We start from the raw sequence: 19,190 nt of genomic DNA, 5'->3' as shown, positions 1-19,190 counted from the left end.
TGTTCATGTGTGATGAGCGCTGGAAAAACTTCTTGTGATGTAATGAGCAGGCAAGAGACCTTGACCTGATTGATATTCAGAGTTCCTGATAACAGGATACAAAGAAATACAGAGGCAGTAATTGAAAATGGCTAATTTAAGCAGTCTGTAAAGAATTGTCAGGGTATTGAGGCTTTTGCCAATTCTGAGTATGAGGCCCATGATTCTCTCACCTTTTCAAGGAGAGTGGCACTGCTATAGTCGTTTTGTATCATGAGATTCATGAGATTATGCACTTTATGCCTGGCATCTGGTTATATCTTTTGCTTTCAGCATCTGAAATAGATATTTAGGGTTGTGGAGCTTAACCAAACTTTTCAGCAATTGATGATTGTCAGTTAGATTCTGGGCCTTATAGAGATTTGTGTATATAAAGGCTAGTAAACTGGCACCTTGTAGTTGGCAAGTTTCCTTAATTCCTTCAAAAGTGATAAAATAGGATGATGAATAAAGGCTTCATTTATTTATTTAACCACCAGTCTTAGTATAGCAGCCAAGTATCTAAACTTGGCATCTGAAACAACAGTTTTCAGCTTGTATTTTATCATTTACTTCTACAAAGCAGTAACCAGAGTGGAGCCCTGCCAGCACATGCTATTCTTGCCAGGCCCAGGTGACTGACCTGCTCTGTGGAGTGAGAGGGAGTGCTACTCCCAAAGACTATTCACAGGTACAAAAGTGCACTGTCCCCCTTTCTTCCACATCTTTCTGATTCACAAAGTTTGTATTGCTTTTATTTCCAGTGTTGACAGTTTTATCACCAATCATTTTCATTTCTGTGCTGATGCATGGAAGATGACCACATACCAAACACTGCTACAGCACAGTGCTACTATGGGATGATACTGGCATCACATGTAATTAGCCATTTTAATCTCTTCTTTTAATAGCTGGGAAGAAAACACATAGAATCTCTGAACAAAACAGCCTCAATTTTCATTTGAAAAAGGAAATAAAGAATGATTCATTCTAAAACTGTACGCTCCAAAGGAGGAAGACTTGAATTATTAACAACTTATCTAAACGTGATGGGTGCTGACACCTTCATCTTTTATTTTTACTGCCATGCATTTCTTCACAAGGGGTGAGAGAATTTACACTACAGGAAGTGTTAATGGTTTCACGCTTTCTACCCATTTTTAGCTGTCTAATTTATGGAAAGCCATTACAAGGTGAGTCATTGCTTTCACAGGATTAGTGTGGCTGAGACAGAGTTTTAGGCGTTCCTTCATTTTTCATATTTGCTTGAAAGGAACAACAGACCCACAATAAAACAGAGTTCAGAGGCACTGCTCTTCTTGATCATATACAAATATTGCAAGAGCTGCTCCTTGTCCCTGTAAGCTAACAGCTGAAAAAAAAAACAGTGATAGAGATTCATCTGCATTACAGACACTGTAAGTTGAGGTGTCTCATTATCCAGAATTTGTGCTTAATTGGATGGGAGTTAAATAGTTACAAGGATAGTTACAAGGATAATTACAAATAGAAGCAATAATGGGAATCCCACTATAAACAACTCTTCTCCTGCAATAGCCGTTGCAGGAGTGCATTTACTCTCTTCTTGATCTCAAGAGATCTGGTTAGATGTTCACAAATTACAAAAAAAAAAAATCACTCAAGCATAAGTATCAGGGCTTGCCCTGATAGTGAATAGAAAGAGTAAGTTTTCCATGGGTTGAAATACATTTGGGTTGTCTGTACCACCAATGTAGCAAAATAAATTCAGCGTGTGGAATATTCAGGCACTGAATAAGGTGTAGCTCTCATAGCCAATGCTCTTTGTAAGGTCTGTTCAGTTTAGAAAGCAGTCTCCAAGAGATAGTAACAGATTAATTTTAAAGAAAATCTGGAAATGAATGTCTTTTTGAACTGTTGTCCTACAAACCTCTTAATTTACTGCAGAAGGCATGTGTTACCTATGAGGATTCATTCACCCAATTAGAAACTCTTAAACATCCATGTCTTTTTTTCTGCTACAGGTTTTCTTTTTTTTTTTTTTTTTTTTTTTTTTTTTTTTTTTTTTGGAACAAATCTACCTTTGGAGGTTGTTTGTTTCAGTTGTGGTTGTTTGTTTCAGTTGTGTGCAGATTAGAAGCCTGTATTTCACTCCATAGCACATACCAGGTAGTCAGACTATCCATCCATAGCTTCAGAGTTGTCCTTGCTGGGAAGTCTGTTGTGCAGTTGGTCAGTGTAAACCTCTTGCTGGATTAACTTAAAACTACTGTCCTAAAGAAATGAAATTTTTATTTTGAGGTACTGTCTGTAAACAATAATGAAGTACCACTAGTTCTCCCTCTTTGTTTTCCACTGGAGAGTTTGTGGGGAATAAAATTAGAGAAATGATGTTACAAGCCATTTTTTGTTTAGAATTCTTTTTCTCTCCACAGTTTTATGTTCTGTCAGCATCTTTTTTCTCACATCAATTACCCTGACCTAAGAAAAACAAACCTCTTCGTAATGGTGCTTGAGGATTGGTATGTTTGCTGTATAAATTCTGAAGCAGATATTGAGTTGCTCTAAACTGAACGAACAGTGAAGCCACAAGCATTTTTTTCAGCTGCAGATTGTAATTTTATATATAAACTATCATTTGTTTTTCCTAGGATTATTAAAATACTTGGAAAAAATTAAGAACATAACTGGAATATAAAACAGTATGCATAAAGTGGGCAAATGGTAAATTACTGGTGTTTGTTAAATGCTAAGTTGCAGATCATGTTAAGTGCTGTACGTGTAAGTCTTCGTTTGCTGCCATTCTCTTTTGAAAGGGATGTTATAAAATAAATCCTGAATGCCCCTTAAAATGTATCATCTAATTGATCATATGAGAATGGTTAGTCAGTAGTGTAGGCATGTAGAAAGTTCATTCATATTCAATCATCCATTTTATTTCAGCTTGAAGTTAAACATTCTTCAGCTGCTATTATACAGAAAGAGTTTGTTCTGCAGACAGAAGCCCATTGGAACTGCTGTTTGTAAGAAAATTCAAAGTACTCTGATAATTGAGCTTTGAACAGTTTCACCACAATCCTGCAGGAGGGGTTTTTCTTAATGTGTTTGGACTAATTATTGTTATTCACCGGATGTACATATAGATTTTCAGGCAAAAATATTTGGAATTTTATTCTAAAGTTAAATCAACACAGACATTTGAGTTCGATGCTTTTAGTTGTACTTTCAAAATGCTCCATGTTTTTCGTGTTCTCATTTCATTCAGGACAGTTGAGACAGTGCAGAAGAAAAGAACAGAAGCAGCTATGTCCTTTGAGAGCTGAATGATTGCCTGCTCCTTTGTTGTATCACTTTTACTGAAAATGAAGCCTCTTCCTCTACCAGAGAACTATGATGTGTTAGAATAACAATAGCAAAACTAGAGGCTGAAAAAGAAGTGTATGGATGCAAGTCTTTTAAATGGAGTCTGTGCTCTCAAGGAAGTTTAACTTATGTGACTGCATCTTCACTGTTCTGCTAAATGTGGAGGAGTGTTGAAGACCACGTAGATACGAATTCCTAAATGTTGCTGCAATATCAGTAGCTAGGTAGATATGAGACCCAGATTACCATTTCCAGCTGAGGGAAAGTCTCCCAGGGAAGCTCAGGAGATCTTTCTTACTGTCTCCAGCCATATGTGGGGATGGTCCAGGCTTCACCACTAGCAAATGTTCTGTATGCTGTCTGATGTTCAGTAGATGTGGAAGGGTGGGGAAGGGCAGTGGATGTGGCTGGAACTGGCAACACTGCTGGTCTTGCAAAATGGTAAGGGAGGTAAGCTGATGGTACTTGTTTGACTGGGGAGTAATGTAGCAATTTGGGTGTGAATCCAAGCTTTATTGGTTTGAGTCCTCATGGAACAGTTCATAATATAGTCTGCAAATGTTTTTGTTGTTGTTGTGTTTTTTTTGTTTTTTTTTTTTTAATTAATGAAATTGTAAGCTAGGACATAAATGGAATAATTTGAATATTGCTGGTGTTTTAGACAAGTGGAAGGGATAAGATTCAGTTTGGTACCAATAAAAAAACCTCCCTGGGGACACTTGCCACAAAATGGCAGGAAAACACAAAATAGGGAGTTATGACAATGTGTCATGAAAGTTTGTTCTACAAATAGGCCAGTGGATTGAGTATTTGTCCTGCTTTGATGCTTTTTTTTTTTTTCCAAGCAAGCTAACCTAGAAAGGATAAAAATAAAGCAAGCCATTACTAACAGACTTTTTTTTTTTTATTGGCACCTGTTACTGAATCTTGTGCTTCATTCTGTGGTAAAACAGAAATGTCTAAATGAATCCAATTCATATCTTCAAGGTAATAACTGACAAGTTAATAAAAGTAACAATTAGAAGACACGGGTCTGCATCTGCTTTCTTTTGTTCAACTCAGTGCATTCGTTCATACAAGGTAGTCAGAATAGTTTAATGTCTTCTTCATATGTTCCTTTTTTTTTTCCCTTACCGAATTAAGTAAAAGCATTCTTTATTCTTGAACATCGACAATTGCACCAGAAGACATCTAAAACGGTAAGGAGGAGTTATACCCTACTATTAGAAGCCCTTTGGACATGGCCTGATACAATGTGGAGTTGTGACAGTAATATTTTACTGTAATTACTTTCTTAAAATGACAGAGCACTGCAATTGCTATCATTTTTTCAGTGTGAGTTAAACTCGGTGTGTGTGATTCAGGCATATTCATTTGACAGAATGCTCTGAATTTGCATGATTAGACAGCTTTTCATATTATGCAGCTCATCAGGGCATTTTTCCCAAGTAAAAGCCAAGCCTGTGCCAAATTAGCCGCTTTTTATTTTCAAAGGTAGGTGGAGAATAATCTTACTGTGTTCAAGAAAAGTCTCTGACCTGTCTGCACATACATTCAGGTGGGTAGGTAAATAATATTTCTAGTTAGTTCTAGACATAAAATGGCATGTTGGAAGATTGAAGGCTGAGCTAAAGTTCTTAAAAACAAACAAACAAAAAACACCAAAATGAAAGTACAAAATGATACAACAAACTTGTGAAATGAAGGCATTCTCAGAGTATCTACCAATAACTAAGCATCCCAGAGTATAACAATTTAAAAATGGAGAGAACAGCTCTGAATTGCAGTTGTCTAATATGTGCAGGCACTAAAATTTTTCATACTCACAAGTGTTTTTATTCTATATAGTCTGTGTTTATTCTATAGTTGATTCAGTCTATTCTATGGATGTGCTTTGGTTGGCCCTCACTTATGGGCCTAAATCTAAGTATTACAAAACGTACTTGTAAAGATGGATGGCAGTCTGTTGCTATCAGCTTTGCCTGAGTTAGAAAAAACAAACCATCAAAACATCTGATGCAGATCTCTTTTAGGAAAAGCAAACAAATAAACAACAACAAAAACAACAGACAAGATTGAGACAGACAAACCTGTTTCAAATTCAGAGGTCAGTCCTGCCTGGAGATAAGGTAATGGCAAAGATGACCTCCTGAGGCCTTTTTCAGATGGATCTATCTTCCACTATTCTGTTAAAAAAAAAAAAAAATAGTAAAACATCAGTCAAAAGGATGTCTGTTGCCACAATATTCCCAATTCTGTCAAAATCTGTTGCTCACACTGGTAATTAACTAACCTTCTGTGGCTTTGCACCACTTCCCTTTTTCTTAGTAGAAAGATTTTTGCTGTCAGTCCAAAGCCCATCACTTTCATATTGTGACATAAAATCTAATTTAATCATTGGCTAGTTAACTAAGGGAATACCTTATCTATATGGAATGCCTAATGCCACATGTCTGCTGTGCATCTAACGTATACCACTCTTTGTAGCTTACCTCTTCTATCTGTGATAATTATAAACCATGACTATAATTACATCCTTTTAAAGTACTTATAATTTATTATGTTTTGCTACATTCAGTGGCCGTGTTGGTTATCTGGCAGTACAACATATTTGGGGCTGTGCAATGTCAGGTCACTAATCTCCCTCTTGCACTCCGGCCTGTCAGCCACATGAGAGTGACTCACTTTCTGCAAACCTCCTGTTACTTAGTAGCTGTAATGTGAAAATGTTGCGAAAGTAGTTAGGAGGTAAAAAGAGGAAGAGGGCTGGGAGGCAGGGTGATCCTGGCTGCCTAAAAGCGCATCATTTCATCTAATTAGGGGAAGAATTTTCCCTGTTTCCTCCCTGACACAAGGTACATGAATTTACATGCTCTGCTCCACTCTGTTCTCTGCAGCATCCTGTAGTGTTAGTTATGCTTGCGGCCATTTACTGCAAGCACTTATTTATTTACTTCTGTGTTCCTCTTTTTGTTAGTAGTATCTCTTTGTTACCTAGGGAACCGCCATGTACTTTCTTTCCTCTTTGGAACTCCATGATGCCATGCTCAAGGTTCCAGGTAGTGCAGTGCCTAAGGTACTGTATGTCTGAAACCTGTTGTGCCAGGCCTGTGTTACTGGCACAGCACGATGACTCACACAGAAAACATGCAGGACCAAAGAATAATAAAATAATAATAAAAGCTCTACCAGTGCATTTAATTTTGCTGCGGATAGGCTGAATTTGAGGTAGCCAGGTGGATTTAATTCCCAGTATTTAGTTGGGGTAGTTGTTGTATAGCTTTTTCAACAAAAAGGAACTCCAGAAATAATACTTGCCAAACTTTTGTATCTGTATCCCAATCAGAATTGTAGAAGGGTAATAATTTGCCTTCCAGTGAATGGAAAGACGGAGAGAGCTTAAAGAGTGGCTTTGTGAGCAAGAAATGATGATAGTTAATTTCTATGTGAAGCCCTGAGAATGCTATGCAGTAATTTACAGGTCACTAGAAAGTCCTAAAGAATCCTAGGATTTAGCTTGGACTTTTCAAAAGACAGGCATAGGAAGCTTTCTCCATCCCAAAAAATTATTCCTTAAAAGCAGGGAAAGCACGTCAGTCTTACTACTCCTTGCTCCTCTGTATCAGAGCTAATTTATACCTGACTGCAACCAGCACAAATTGCAGCAGTTTCTACTGCGCTGGTATGTGAGTCAGTGAGTAGGGGGGTGACTGAGTCAAACTCAGCCTAGATCCTCTCCTCCCACTCCTTACCCAGCTGCTGCCTGTTTACTCCTTTGGGTTTAGCCCATGATCCTGGCAGCCTACACAGAAAGTTAGAAATAGTGGATGTTCTTACTCCTCTGCCTGAGAACAGAGGGGTAGTCTGAGCGTAGCGCACCGTGTCAGCGTGAACTTCGTCAGTTCTGTTCAGAGATGGGACTTGGATATTTGCTTAAGGATCTAGAGGCTGAAAATAGAGTTTTTTGAATCTGGATTATCTGACAGATCAAGATGTTTAGCGTTATTGTTTTGTGCAAATGTACACTGGCTTGGACTCCTGAACTTTTGAAATGTTTGTTAGATATTTACATGTTGCCTCTATAGCTTCCAAGGCAAACTATGTTTCCATCTAATATGGAGGGTAAAACAACAGCGATGATCCTGACTGCATTTTCAGAGCATATATCACTTCATTCTTGAAGTGAACAAGTTTAATTGCCCAGGCACTGAGCAAAGCTTTGTTTTGTCATGTTTCCTCCTTCCCATAGCCTAGTATGCTTTGGGGATTTTCATTAATCCAGCCTTGTTTCAGTTAACCAGGATTTGATTTCTCTGGTGAAACTTTTCTTTGTTTTGGGATTTTGTTTGTTTTAACGTTGTTGTTGTTGTTTGTTTTTTAATACCCGGGGCAAAACTGAAGGCTCTCAAAGGGATTGGATTAAGAAGCAAACACAAGGGGCTGATGGAGGATAAGGATTGTTAACTAGAATCTGGTACTTTTTGTAAGAGCAGTTTGTTTATGTATACCTTTAAATGATTTGAAATTCAGCTGAGTGCTGGATTGTTGAAGTATTTTTCTTCAACCAATTCGGACAATTCTTCAACCAATTTTTCAACCAATTCTTCAACCATTTTGTGACAAAAGCAGATCGAAGAGCTGATTTTTGCACCAGTTTTATTTGTGCAAAAAGAAAGTTTTTCAGCAGATGAAGAGGAATTTTTGTAAGCACCCGAGGCCTGGTAATTCTGAAATCTTGTGAATAATGGTATGGTCAGTCCTATCCAGAAAATGAAGAGAATAATTCTTTTTTAAAACTTGTCTTTTAGTGCAATACAGTCTTTTGATACATTGTACTGAATGTATTTTTAGTTACTAACTATAATTAGTATTTCATATGATGACTTTTCTGCAGTTTTTACTGATCTGTTAATTTCAATCCAGAGTAGTTTGATGCAAATTAAGAATTTAAACAAAATTTAGGAGGCAATAAATGATGTATGTATTTTTACACTATAATGTTAATGTCAATGTAAAGATTAGGTTAAAAAATATGTAAGATAGTTTTTATACCTGTATTTGCTTTAATTCCATAATCAAATCTTTTTTAGGATAAAGATTGTAGGTAGTTTCAAATAGTCAAATTAATCCCTTTCTGAGAAAAAACCTAAACAGTATGGAACTACAGTTGGTAACGTTTTGTTCAATACAGGGAAGTTACCCCAAAAGGAGATTGTTTTCTTTAGAGTTGTTTAATTACTTCAGTGCTCTGTATTTAAGCATGTATATTGGTAGTCCTTGTAGCTGTGAAATGTTGGAATAACTCATCACCTAACACAAGCATATATTAGACAGTTGGCTTTAGGGTGTTATCCTCAATTTTAATTTGTGAACCTAAAATGTGTATGCCAACACCCTGCCTCATCCTTCAGGCAAATCTGTCTGACTGTCTGCAAAGCTTGGTCAGTGGTTAACATGTGAATCAATATCCCTGCATTGTGTTGAGCTCATCTAAGCCACAGCCTTTGCAAAAGATGACAGCAAGGGGAAAGGATCTAAAAAATCTGGAATGTTGATATCTCAGAAAAGGAATCTGCATTGTGCTGCTTTTCTGAGTAACAGAGACCTCACACGAATCACCACAACTGGGTGTTGTGAAGACTGCAATTTATGAAAATTATGGCAATAATGCAACTCTTTCTGGCAAATTTTTTGTCACAGAAATCATTTGGCTGTACTAATTGGCTTAAGAATTTGGGTGCTTTGGGCCTTGTATTTGTTGTGAATATAAGATACTGGAGAAAATAAATCAGTTATTACTAGCGTAACAAGCGATGATCAAATTAAAGATGATGTCTTAAGGTTCCTCTGTTTTTCCTCCATGTACGTATTTAGCACAGCATATGGTCAACACAGTCATAATAAACTGATGAGAGTATTTAATTAAATGTGTTCCCAGGACTTTAAATGCAGGGTATTATCTTTGGCTGATGAGCAGCGTAAATATTTAGTAATAAGGGAGAGCTCTTGTAGGATATTGCCAGTAATACATGAAAATCACATTTGGGAACAGAGATGTGTTCAAAGCAGAACTTTCTTCATAAAATTAACACATCTCAAAATGCTAATTCCTTTCATATGTGATTTTTTTTCTTACCACCAATTCACTATTACTCATTACTACGCAATTATTACAAATAGCATGAGAAATCATTTTAAAATTGATAGTTCTAGAATGCAGTGAGCCTAAGTTAGCCTGCAGCCATTTAATTGGCAATGATCATGTTTTTACTGAATAAGGAAGGTCTCAGGTAAGAGCAACATCTTCGTTAAAACAGTGACTGTTCCCTGGCAGTAAGGGAAGCCTATTTGATCTTGTTAAGAGTTGATTCTATTCCCCCTGAAATTTCAGAGAGCTGGAAACACCCTTCTGTAACATTTCCATCCCCAGGTATGCAAATGTCTATTAACTCAGTAGAGACACCTCTGTCAACAGCCTAATTAGCTTTTCACTCTATCAGTTCTATGGTATCATGACCTTCTTTCCTTCCATAGAGCAGCTTTGTTTCCCTGTGAAAGTGAGATTAGCAGAATGAGAGCAAGGATAAAATTAACCTGGAGGTGGGGAACAGTGACCGAAGAGGAGAAGATCACCTAGAAATCTGAAGGAAATACAGTTATTGGGCAACAGGTCTGAAACTGAAGTCCCTTATCGAGTGTGTGCATCTCCGAACTAAGTAGGTCTCTAATCAGTGTTATCAAACCAGGGTTTCCTTTTGAATAGACCTGTCACCTCACAGGCATGACAATTTACTTGTAAGAGGCTGAGAACCTAATTCTGAAGGACACTTATTTGATATTTTTGTTACTGTTGGAAGTAAACTGGCCTTTTTTCTCTGAACTTCTCCTGGCATAATTAGTGCATGCTTCTGAAAGAGTTACAGAACCTGGCACTCTTATTTTGCTAAAGGAAAAGTAAAAATCTTGGCAGGAGGTGTTGCAGTATAGCTTACATATCCAGCTTTCTGGCTCCACACAAGAACACGTATTTTCCCAGACAGAAACACAGCAGCCCATCCATGCCTGCGCCAGCCATATATTACTGTTAAGTTTGTACAGGTAAACGTAAGCTATGAAAGGCCCATAACTTCAAGGAGTTAAAGATGGCATGAAAATAGGTTGGCACAGAATTTTAGTTTGGTTAGATTGGGTTTTGTTGGGACTGTGTCAAACAGTGCGTAGTTAAACTGATTGAAAAACTTGCTCTGGTGTTGGCTAAACTGACATTCTGTAGAAATAAGATCCCATTTGGAAGAATCTAATTGTCGGAAAACATGGAACTAGTAAATCTTTCCAGGAAGGAACATGAGATAATGACCTTAAGTTGTGTCAGGGAGGTTTTGGTTGAATATTAGGAAAAAATTATTCTCAGAAAGAGTGGTAATGCACTGGAGTAAGTTGCCAAGAGAGGTGGTAGATGCACCTTCCCTGGAGGTGTTCAAGAACCATGGAGATGTGGCACTGAGGGACATGGTTAGTGGGCATAGTGAGATGGTTGATGGTTAGAACTGATGATCTTAGAGGTCTTTTTCAACCTCAGTGACTCTGTGAAGCAGAAGACTGTTAATGTTGTCACTAGAAATTCTCCTTTGCAAATCAGCAAAGGAGAAAAATTATTTTAGCTATTACTGCACAATAAATAAAGCAAATTCAAAACTAACAGCAAACACCCAGTGCTGTAGAGCTCTATTATTTCCTTAGAGATCATCCCTGTCTTAAAGCTTTCAGATGCATCTGAATTCACAAATGAACACTGCACCAGGAACAACTGTGAGCCATTTGTTTCTACAGTTACTGCACTGACATGTTGAGTCACTAAAATAGTGTATGAATTTGCACATGTGGTAAATTTTCATCACTGTTTTAGAGTTAAGTCACAACAGTACATTGCTGTGGTCTGAAGTGGTCTGATTATTATTATTATTTTTAATAATTAGGTACAGTTTGTTTTGTTTTAATGCCTTCTGACAAACCCCATTTACGCAGACTAGCCCTAATGGATAGATGCCTTTCAGAGGAATAAAAATGCAAGAACAGCATCTTAAGTATACCTAAGTTTGGCTACAACAGCAAATATGTACTACAAAAATACAGTACCTTGACAGTTGGAAAAAAAAAAGTAAAGAGGAAGAAAAGCAGTGCAATTTCCTATCTTATTAGAATGACAGGGAGAAGGGCTTGAGGAAAGAGGAATCAGACTGCGATTTATAGAAGATTGCTTCCTTCATTCGACTTGTTATAGCAATCATTAGTCAAATCTGCTGCTGCACTGATTCACTTTCATTGCCCCCTCTGCTGAGCTTTGCCAGCTGATACCAGCTTAAGGTGGCTGATATAATTCACACTTTTTTCTTGCTGTAACCCTTTACCATGTGTGTTTGTCAGTCTTTATGTCTGAGAGGTCAGAAATGATTCCTGCTCTTAGAAGTAGTTTGTGAACTTCGCTTTGTGTTCAGTAACTGAAGAAGAGGGGAGCAGGAGGATGGTAAGGAAGGGGCCTAGACTGCTTTGCTCTGCCTTCCCGTGCCACTAAGCAAGTCATATAATCTCCTTGTATCTCAATTTCCCAGGTGTATGTAGGGATAATAGCTTTTCCTTTGCTTCTTGCAATGATTTTAGGATAACGACTTTGAAGGCCCTGCAGGTGATACTTTATAAACGTTTTGGGTGCGTAAAACATTTTGCTGAAAACAGCTCTCAAGGTCCTGATGTAAACCATACCAAAGCTTCTCTCATGCATGGGGATGGCTCTGCATCATGTGTCTCCCTTCCCTAATCTGACTAACACAAAAATTTCTCTTATACAGTTCACACAGATGAAAAAAAATAAAAGCGCATGTCCGTCAAATGTTCCCAAACGTTAGATACATGGTCATCCTTAATGTTCTCTAAACTGGTGCTGAAATGGAGAACTTTAATGCTAGATACCTTAAATATTCTCTTCTTTAGAGCTGCAGCTCCCTTTTACTGTTAGAGCTAAGAAGTAAATTGCTTCCAAAACATCCAGGTGAGATGAGAAATTTGTTAGTCATGAATTTGACCTACCAGCTTCAGGCCCTGCAAGTAACCAGAAGAACTGAGGAAATCTGAGTCAGCTGAGATCATTTTAGTGAATCACTAGGACAGTGCCAAACATTTCTTCATAGCTGGCTGTGTACATACACAGATCCAGCACCTGCTTTCAATTGGTGAGATTGCTTATGTGCTAACTGGCATGCTGGAGAGCAACATAACTGATGTTACGTAAAAGAATGACCTACCGGCAGAGCTCTGAGGAAAAGGTTTGGTAAGAGCAGATTGCACTGAAGGCTGCACCCAGATCTGATTGCTCTTGTGTTAGATTTTACATAATTAATTAAGATGTGGCTGTTAATTACAAGCTTGCTGTACCTTAGCATAAGGATTCTCTTTGGTAGTTACCTTAGCTCCTGCTGGATAGTAAAGGCAAATGTAAAAATACAAATTCCTGTTACTGAGAAAGCAGAGGAATTCCAAGAAATACAACTGAAACAAAATTAGATGATAGCAAGGAGCTGGAGGAGAACAAACTGGGAAGCATCTACTTTATGTTATATCATTTTAAGGCCTGCCTGGGAAGTATGTTAAAAAAAAAAAAAAAGGTGAAAATTACTTGGCAGAAAAGGTATACAGCAGCATACAGATATGACCAAGAACACTGTTGCATTTATAAGCTCTGCTTATTTGTGGAAACATGTGGCTAATAACACTTCTTCTCATATATTTCACTTGCATAGTGTTCAGAATGCTAGCAGTCCATAGCACAAGAGGGGGTCTTTGTTAGCATTATTAGTAGTGAACAGCATGACACATTTCCCTAGAAAAAAATACTGGTTTGTGTTGACTGAGAAAAAGCCAATTATTTCCTTGACTGAAAAAAACATGAACAATTTAAATTTTTATTCAGTTATTGTCCTAGGAACTCCTTTTGAAGTTCATAATGCTCCAACGTGATCATGCTTTGCATTATTTGGGCTTGTATATGTTATGGTTGGATTTTGATCCTTTGTGACAACAGTGTAGACTCAGAATAAATCCCATTACAGGTGGCAGCAGCATCCGTTCTTTTATGTTTTTAATAATGACTGTGAGATCCTTAAAGCATGAACAATTTGTGTACAGTTCAAATTATTTTCTTTAAGCTGAAGCTTGATGATGACATTCTCACATGCAGTAGGAAAAAGAAAGTGTAAAATGCAGCAGTGCTCCAGGTCTGCTGCAAACAGCAGCTCCATCACTGGGAGTCTGTGTGAGGGTCAGAATTATCTGTAGGGATCTCAGCCCAGAGGCAATGCTGTCAAACTGGATTTTGCAGCTCAAGGTACTTTTAGAGAACTAACTTTAGGTGCTTCTAGGCACTCTGACAGTGTCTTAATGGGGCCATAATTCTAACAGCATTAATCAGACCCCAGGATGTAATAGGGAATGATTCATAGAGAAACACAGTGTTCTCTCAGTCCATCACTGTGGGAAGGCATTGATAATGCATGAGTGGGATTTGTGATATTTTTTCAGTTCACATGCTTACGGATTTCCTCTGCAGCTTCAGGAAAGGTTTTATTTCCCTGCAGGAAGCAGTGGCAGAGTCCCTTGAAAGGAAAGGTGAGGTTTCACACACCAGAAGTATGGGTGTGAATAACAACTGGCTAAGGCTGACAGACCCTGCTCAGGCTGGCAGGGTGTCATGGCTGTATAAGCAAACGTACGGAGACTGAACTGATCTTTTGCATTCTAAAGGACTTTTATTCTGTCTGAAGTTGTTTTAAAGCAACCTTAGGGGAAACCATATTGATACTTAAAAAAAAGGGATGATGCTTGTAAGATCAAGGCTCTTTTAATAGCATTGCTGCAAATATTAATCCAGTGTTCAAGACAAGCATTCAAGCCTAGCTAGGTGTTCTGCTGGGGCATTTGGTGACCACCAGAGTGTTGGTTAAGCATTGCTTAGTGCTTTAGATGACTAACGCGACACTGTGTGCAATTTTGACCCACTTCCTCCTCCATTTCTTTCTCCTCTCCTTTTGTTTTTCTTTACTTGGTTATCCTTCAGCCTGACACTGAGGATCAAGGGAATGCATCGTTCAGTGTGCTGAGGAAGAAGATGGGGTTGCAGCCCTGGCTCCTATACCAGCTAGGAAGGCGAACAGTTTGATACGGTTCTGACAAAATGTGTGTGAAAATGAATTGCAGAACATGGGAACATGGGACATCGGTGTTGTGATTCAGGAATGTAGAAGGGGTGTTGTCAGACAGTGGACACCTCCTTTCGACTTATCCTAAAAAAAAGAGTAGTGAATAAATGAAAATAGTTTCAGACACTTTTTATGTTCTCTGGTTTTAATCTAGGTCTGCTCCAGCTCCTACCCAAGGACCCACTGGTGCTGGGGCTGCAGGACCACTTCCTGCTACTAATGTGTCAAGTAACAAACGGCTGCAGCAGACACAAGCCCAAGTGGATGAAGTAAGTGGCTTCACATGATCAGTTGCTCACCCCAAGGCTGCTCATGTGATTGTTTTTTGTTGTTTTTTTTCTTCTTTTAAGATGCTTGCCTCACTAGTGATCCAGCAACTCCTTGTCTGAAGACACTGGGTCTGGGAAATGATATTTACCAAAGAATAGCATTTATGAAGAGGCAGACTGTGCTCAGAATGTCTCTTGTACTAATGTACCAGTAACACTTCTACAGGATAGATATGGACATCAGTACTGTTTCAGAAATTTGTCCCAGAAGGTCATGTTAGGAGGAGAAGGCATAGTGAATCAGATCTTTTAATGTATTCCTGTATTCCTAAAGTTTGAATGCTAATCTTACAGGCTGTTTCATACAAACAAACCATTGGCCTCTTGTTCATACATGCAGGCTTTGAAAATTGTACTGGTGAGGGCTGTGTTTATTAGTCAGAGCTGTAATGATTAATCATTACAATTCACCCCCACAGAAGGGCACCCACTCATGGCATCACAACATCTTCAACAAGTCCTCACTCCTTCTGGCTGACCTTAGAGGAATTTGTGCCTATTCCCGCATGGCTTCTTAAATTATTTAATGTATAGAAAATCCCTGTGCCCTCACCTATAATGCCAGTGTCCATCTAATCACTGTGGTAATAGGAATAAGTGAGGATACCACTGCTTGTGAGTATCGTCCCTGAGTGTACCAGCCATCCAGCGCCAGCTGCAGCATCCCTGCACACTTGCTGTGCACATTTGCTGTGCTGGATATTTAGCATAGAGTTTTGCTGAACCCGTGCAGAGACTTAAGTAACTAATAGCTTACTGCCCATGAGGAAATTACCAGGGCCTGTATGACTCTTTTATGCCAGGTCAATAAAATACAAGCTAGAAAATGACTATTTACGTGCATAAAGGCTTCTATTTTCAAAAGCTCAGGATAAACTAAAAAAGATCTCACAACTTGAACTCAAATGCCTTTCTGAAGATGAATTAAATACACCTGTCAAATTGAGCTCTGTCTCTGAGAAGTTTTTTGCTGAAGGTCAGAACTGGACTCTTTCTCCTCCCTTTTGCTGATGCTTGGAGTTGATCCCAAGAACATCCTCTGTATACAGAAATGCCTAGGTTCAGTTCTCTCATTATTACCAACTTTCACTTCAGTGTAACTTCACTGATGTTGAGTGACTCTTGAAGTAGGGAAAAGAGTATTACATTTCAACATCATTCTAAGGTCAGAATAATTGAAATAAACTTCTTGTCCTGAATGTACTACATCATGATGGTGCTGTAAATGTTTATGTGAGTGACAACCAAAGTAACTGTCCCTGGAAGATGACAAATAATTGCTAGTTATTATTTAAAAAGAGTGATGCAGGTCAGACACGTTGGGCTCTTCAAACCAATCAATAGATAAGGCTCCAGTGAGGCTAGTGAAAACCCACTCTGTGTTTGAGATAATCTGTATTCTGATACTTTTAACTCAAGTCAATGCAAGTTTGTCTTCTTGTGCTAAGTAAAAATTTATTTTGACAGAAACTCTTATCGAGTAAGAGAGAGGAGTGTGTAGCTCTTGGATTGGAGGATTATACAGATAGTAATGAGGACCTGAATTTTTTTCAACTGCAGTTGGAGAAGAAGGCAGAGATTAGTATGAGCTGGTTTTCAGCAGCTAGCATGTGGTGAGCAGATACTGATAATCATTGAATGTCAATATAGGAATAGCCAAGGGAGAAAAGCACTACGAGACTTTGCGTCCTATGAAGTCACTGGGTATTATAGCACCTACGGTTCTGATCTATGAACCATTAATTTGATCTTCCTTGCTAGATTTATTTTGGCCATTTTCCTTTTATGTCTTGTGAGAAAGTAATCTGTAGGTGGCAGCAAACACCACGGCAGAGTGCACTGGCTATTTTTCTGCTCCCAGCGCTGTTGCACACAGCACTCCAGATGTGAGCCCTAAACTCAGTGGTCACAGCTTTGATTGAGAGAGCATTTTGGATATTATTAAAATGATTGGCAGTCCTCTGAAATCAGCATTTCAGCTATATCTATGTTGGGTTTTCTCCTGTAATTTCTCTAGGCATCCTAGATCTTATTTTTCAAGGCTTAGATTGTGCTTTTAGGCTAGACAAACATTTATTTATTTAATAAAAATACTGTCTTGGCTGGATGCTCAGGTTAAATTCAAGAAATAGTTCTGGCAAAAAAAAAAAAAAAAAAAAGTAGAGAAGAAGTAGAAAATTTACAGTACTGTGTTTCAGCATTTCCCAGAGAGTTTAAAATTGTGACTATGAAACAGAGTACCAAGACAGATTTTAAAGAAACACTAGCTGATAAATGATTTTATTTTAATTTTTTATTAAGTATGACATGGAATCAAATGTTTGGAAGGAAACACAAGTAAGAAAAACAAAGTAAGAAAATTTTGGTTTAAGTTTGGATAAAGGAAACAAATCTCTTGAGTTTTGGAGTAGCACTTAGACCAGTGTCAATCTTTTTAAATATTCTTTCACTATTGGTGTCTACTCAAAGTATATAAATCAAGTATATGTATGATTCTGCTTTTGTTGTTTTTTTTGTTTGTTTGTCTGTTTTGTTTTTGATTTTTTTTCCATAGTTAAATTGCATTATATGCAAATAATATGATTTCCTTATTACAGACTAGGAGAATTTACCATACCAGCAACCATTTTCACTGCTAGAATAAGTAGACACAACTTTACTGAGATTTGTGTGCCATCTAACTTTATACTAGTGATGAATTTATCCAGGATTTCTATTTAGGATTAGAAGTTTTCTGGAAGGGATTTTCCTCTAACTCAAATTATAAGATGTATGCATGAATAGACCTTACCCATTATGTACTGGCTGTGCACACTTTTTGCTGAAGATGTGCGCTGAGAGCATGTGAGCCTCCTGCTACCCTTCGGAAGAATTTTGGCAGGTAAGGTATTTCATCTCCTCCGCTTTCCAGCAGGACTTCAAATTTTGTCTGAGAAGGCATCTTGTCTGGGGAAAACCTGTAGAACAAACAAATTCCTTGGTCAGAAAAGGCATATCTTTTCTCTTACCATGGCTTTATCTAGCCAATTTCTCTAGTTCAAATAAGGAAATTATATTAACTGAATTAATTATATTAAATGTATAAGGAAAATAGTAACTTGGGTTTACTGATAACTGGACAATTGCCAACCAAACTGTAGTAGAGGTACAGATCTCTGTCAGTTTTTTGCATCTGTAGTGAAGCACCTAGTAGGCTAAAGGGAATCAAAAGCTTTAATGAATTTAATTACTGTACTTCATAATGTCCCTTTACTTTTAAGTGCATCTGAGCATGGAATAGCTATATTCATCCTGTTTTCACTGTGTCTGTGTTCATAGACATGGCTTTTGAGACTCTGTCCAAGTATTTGTCATCACACATTGTAATGGCAAAAACCTGGTTTCATCACAGTATGATGTGTTAGAGTGTGAACATATGGGTGACCCTTGGCTTTACTATATGTTGAATCTAAAGTCGGGGTATGCCTTTGCAGGTGGTAGACATCATGAGAATGAATGTGGACAAGGTGCTAGAAAGAGACCAGAAGCTCTCAGAGCTTGACAACCGGGCAGATGCATTGCAAGCAGGTGCCTCACAGTTTGAAACCAGTGCAGCCAAACTGAAGAGAAAATATTGGTGGAAAAATTGCAAGGTAAGGAGTATAAGGATCTCTTGTTAAGACATTACCTTTTCTTGCATGTACTGGGACTTTGCTTGTAAGATGGGATCTTTAAATAGTCTTTTATCAAGGGGAGAAGTAGGTGCCTTGCCCTCTATGTTGCATGACCACAAACCACTGTGAGAAGTGAGGAAATGACAGTGTCTTTTAAAGTGGGTTAGATTAGGACAGGGTAGATCTTGAAACAACCATCTGTCTTCTCTACTGTCCTCAAAGTCTCATTCTTTCCCTTAAGCAGAGAGACCCACTCTCTCCTCTGCCTTTTCAGACCTTTTCCACTAGCAGGATATGAATATTGTGGCAAAAGTTCACCTTATGTCCCATTTCTCTTCAACACTATCTTTGCTGCTGACTACTGATGGCCACTCATATAATAAAACCTGTTCCCAAAGGAGAATCCAAAATGCATTTTTATTAATCTGTTGTTGCCTGCTTTATCTCTTCAGTCGACAGTGCTATGATATGTAAAGCAAGGCAGAATATTCTGTTTAAACTACATGCACAAGCACTCCAGAATGAAGTAGATCTAGGTTAGAAACTCAGCTAAGCAGTTTCTCTGAGCCTATTCTAAACTGTTACCCAGTTGTTTTGCC

The 19,190-nt window shown here is 38.1% G+C and overlaps 1 protein-coding gene and 1 long non-coding RNA gene across 6 annotated transcripts in view; one reads left to right on the top strand and one right to left on the bottom strand.

The window, feature by feature from the left end:
- The window catches only part of LOC128082644 (uncharacterized), a 53,497-nt gene that overhangs the window by 8,722 nt on the left and 25,585 nt on the right, over nucleotides 1-19,190 (bottom strand). Inside the window, exons 2-4 of one of the 4 annotated variants that reach the window (XR_008207763.1) lie at nucleotides 17,730-17,895; nucleotides 5,451-5,546; nucleotides 2,111-2,271 (exon numbers count right to left, since the gene is read on the bottom strand). This is a non-coding gene — a long non-coding RNA (uncharacterized LOC128082644). Of the gene's footprint in view, nucleotides 1-2,110; nucleotides 2,272-3,921; nucleotides 5,547-17,729; nucleotides 17,896-19,190 lie in introns of those variants that run through there. The other 3 variants (XR_008207762.1, XR_008207761.1, XR_008207760.1) reach the window with 3 other exon arrangements.
- The window catches only part of LOC128082642 (vesicle-associated membrane protein 2-like), a 37,247-nt gene that overhangs the window by 14,237 nt on the left and 3,820 nt on the right, over nucleotides 1-19,190 (top strand). For both annotated transcript variants that reach the window (XM_052686982.1, XM_052686983.1), the window contains exons 2-3: nucleotides 14,764-14,878; nucleotides 18,412-18,570. In XM_052686982.1, coding sequence (XP_052542942.1) covers nucleotides 14,764-14,878; nucleotides 18,412-18,570 — 274 coding nt within the window. The remainder of the gene's footprint in view (nucleotides 1-14,763; nucleotides 14,879-18,411; nucleotides 18,571-19,190) is intronic.

This window comes from Tympanuchus pallidicinctus, unplaced genomic scaffold (assembly GCF_026119805.1).
Source record: "Tympanuchus pallidicinctus isolate F22 unplaced genomic scaffold, pur_lepc_1.0 scaffold22, whole genome shotgun sequence".
Lineage (NCBI taxonomy): Eukaryota > Metazoa > Chordata > Aves > Galliformes > Phasianidae > Tympanuchus > Tympanuchus pallidicinctus.
Note: the sequence above shows the minus strand (reverse complement) of the source record. Positions and strands in the feature narration are given on the sequence as shown.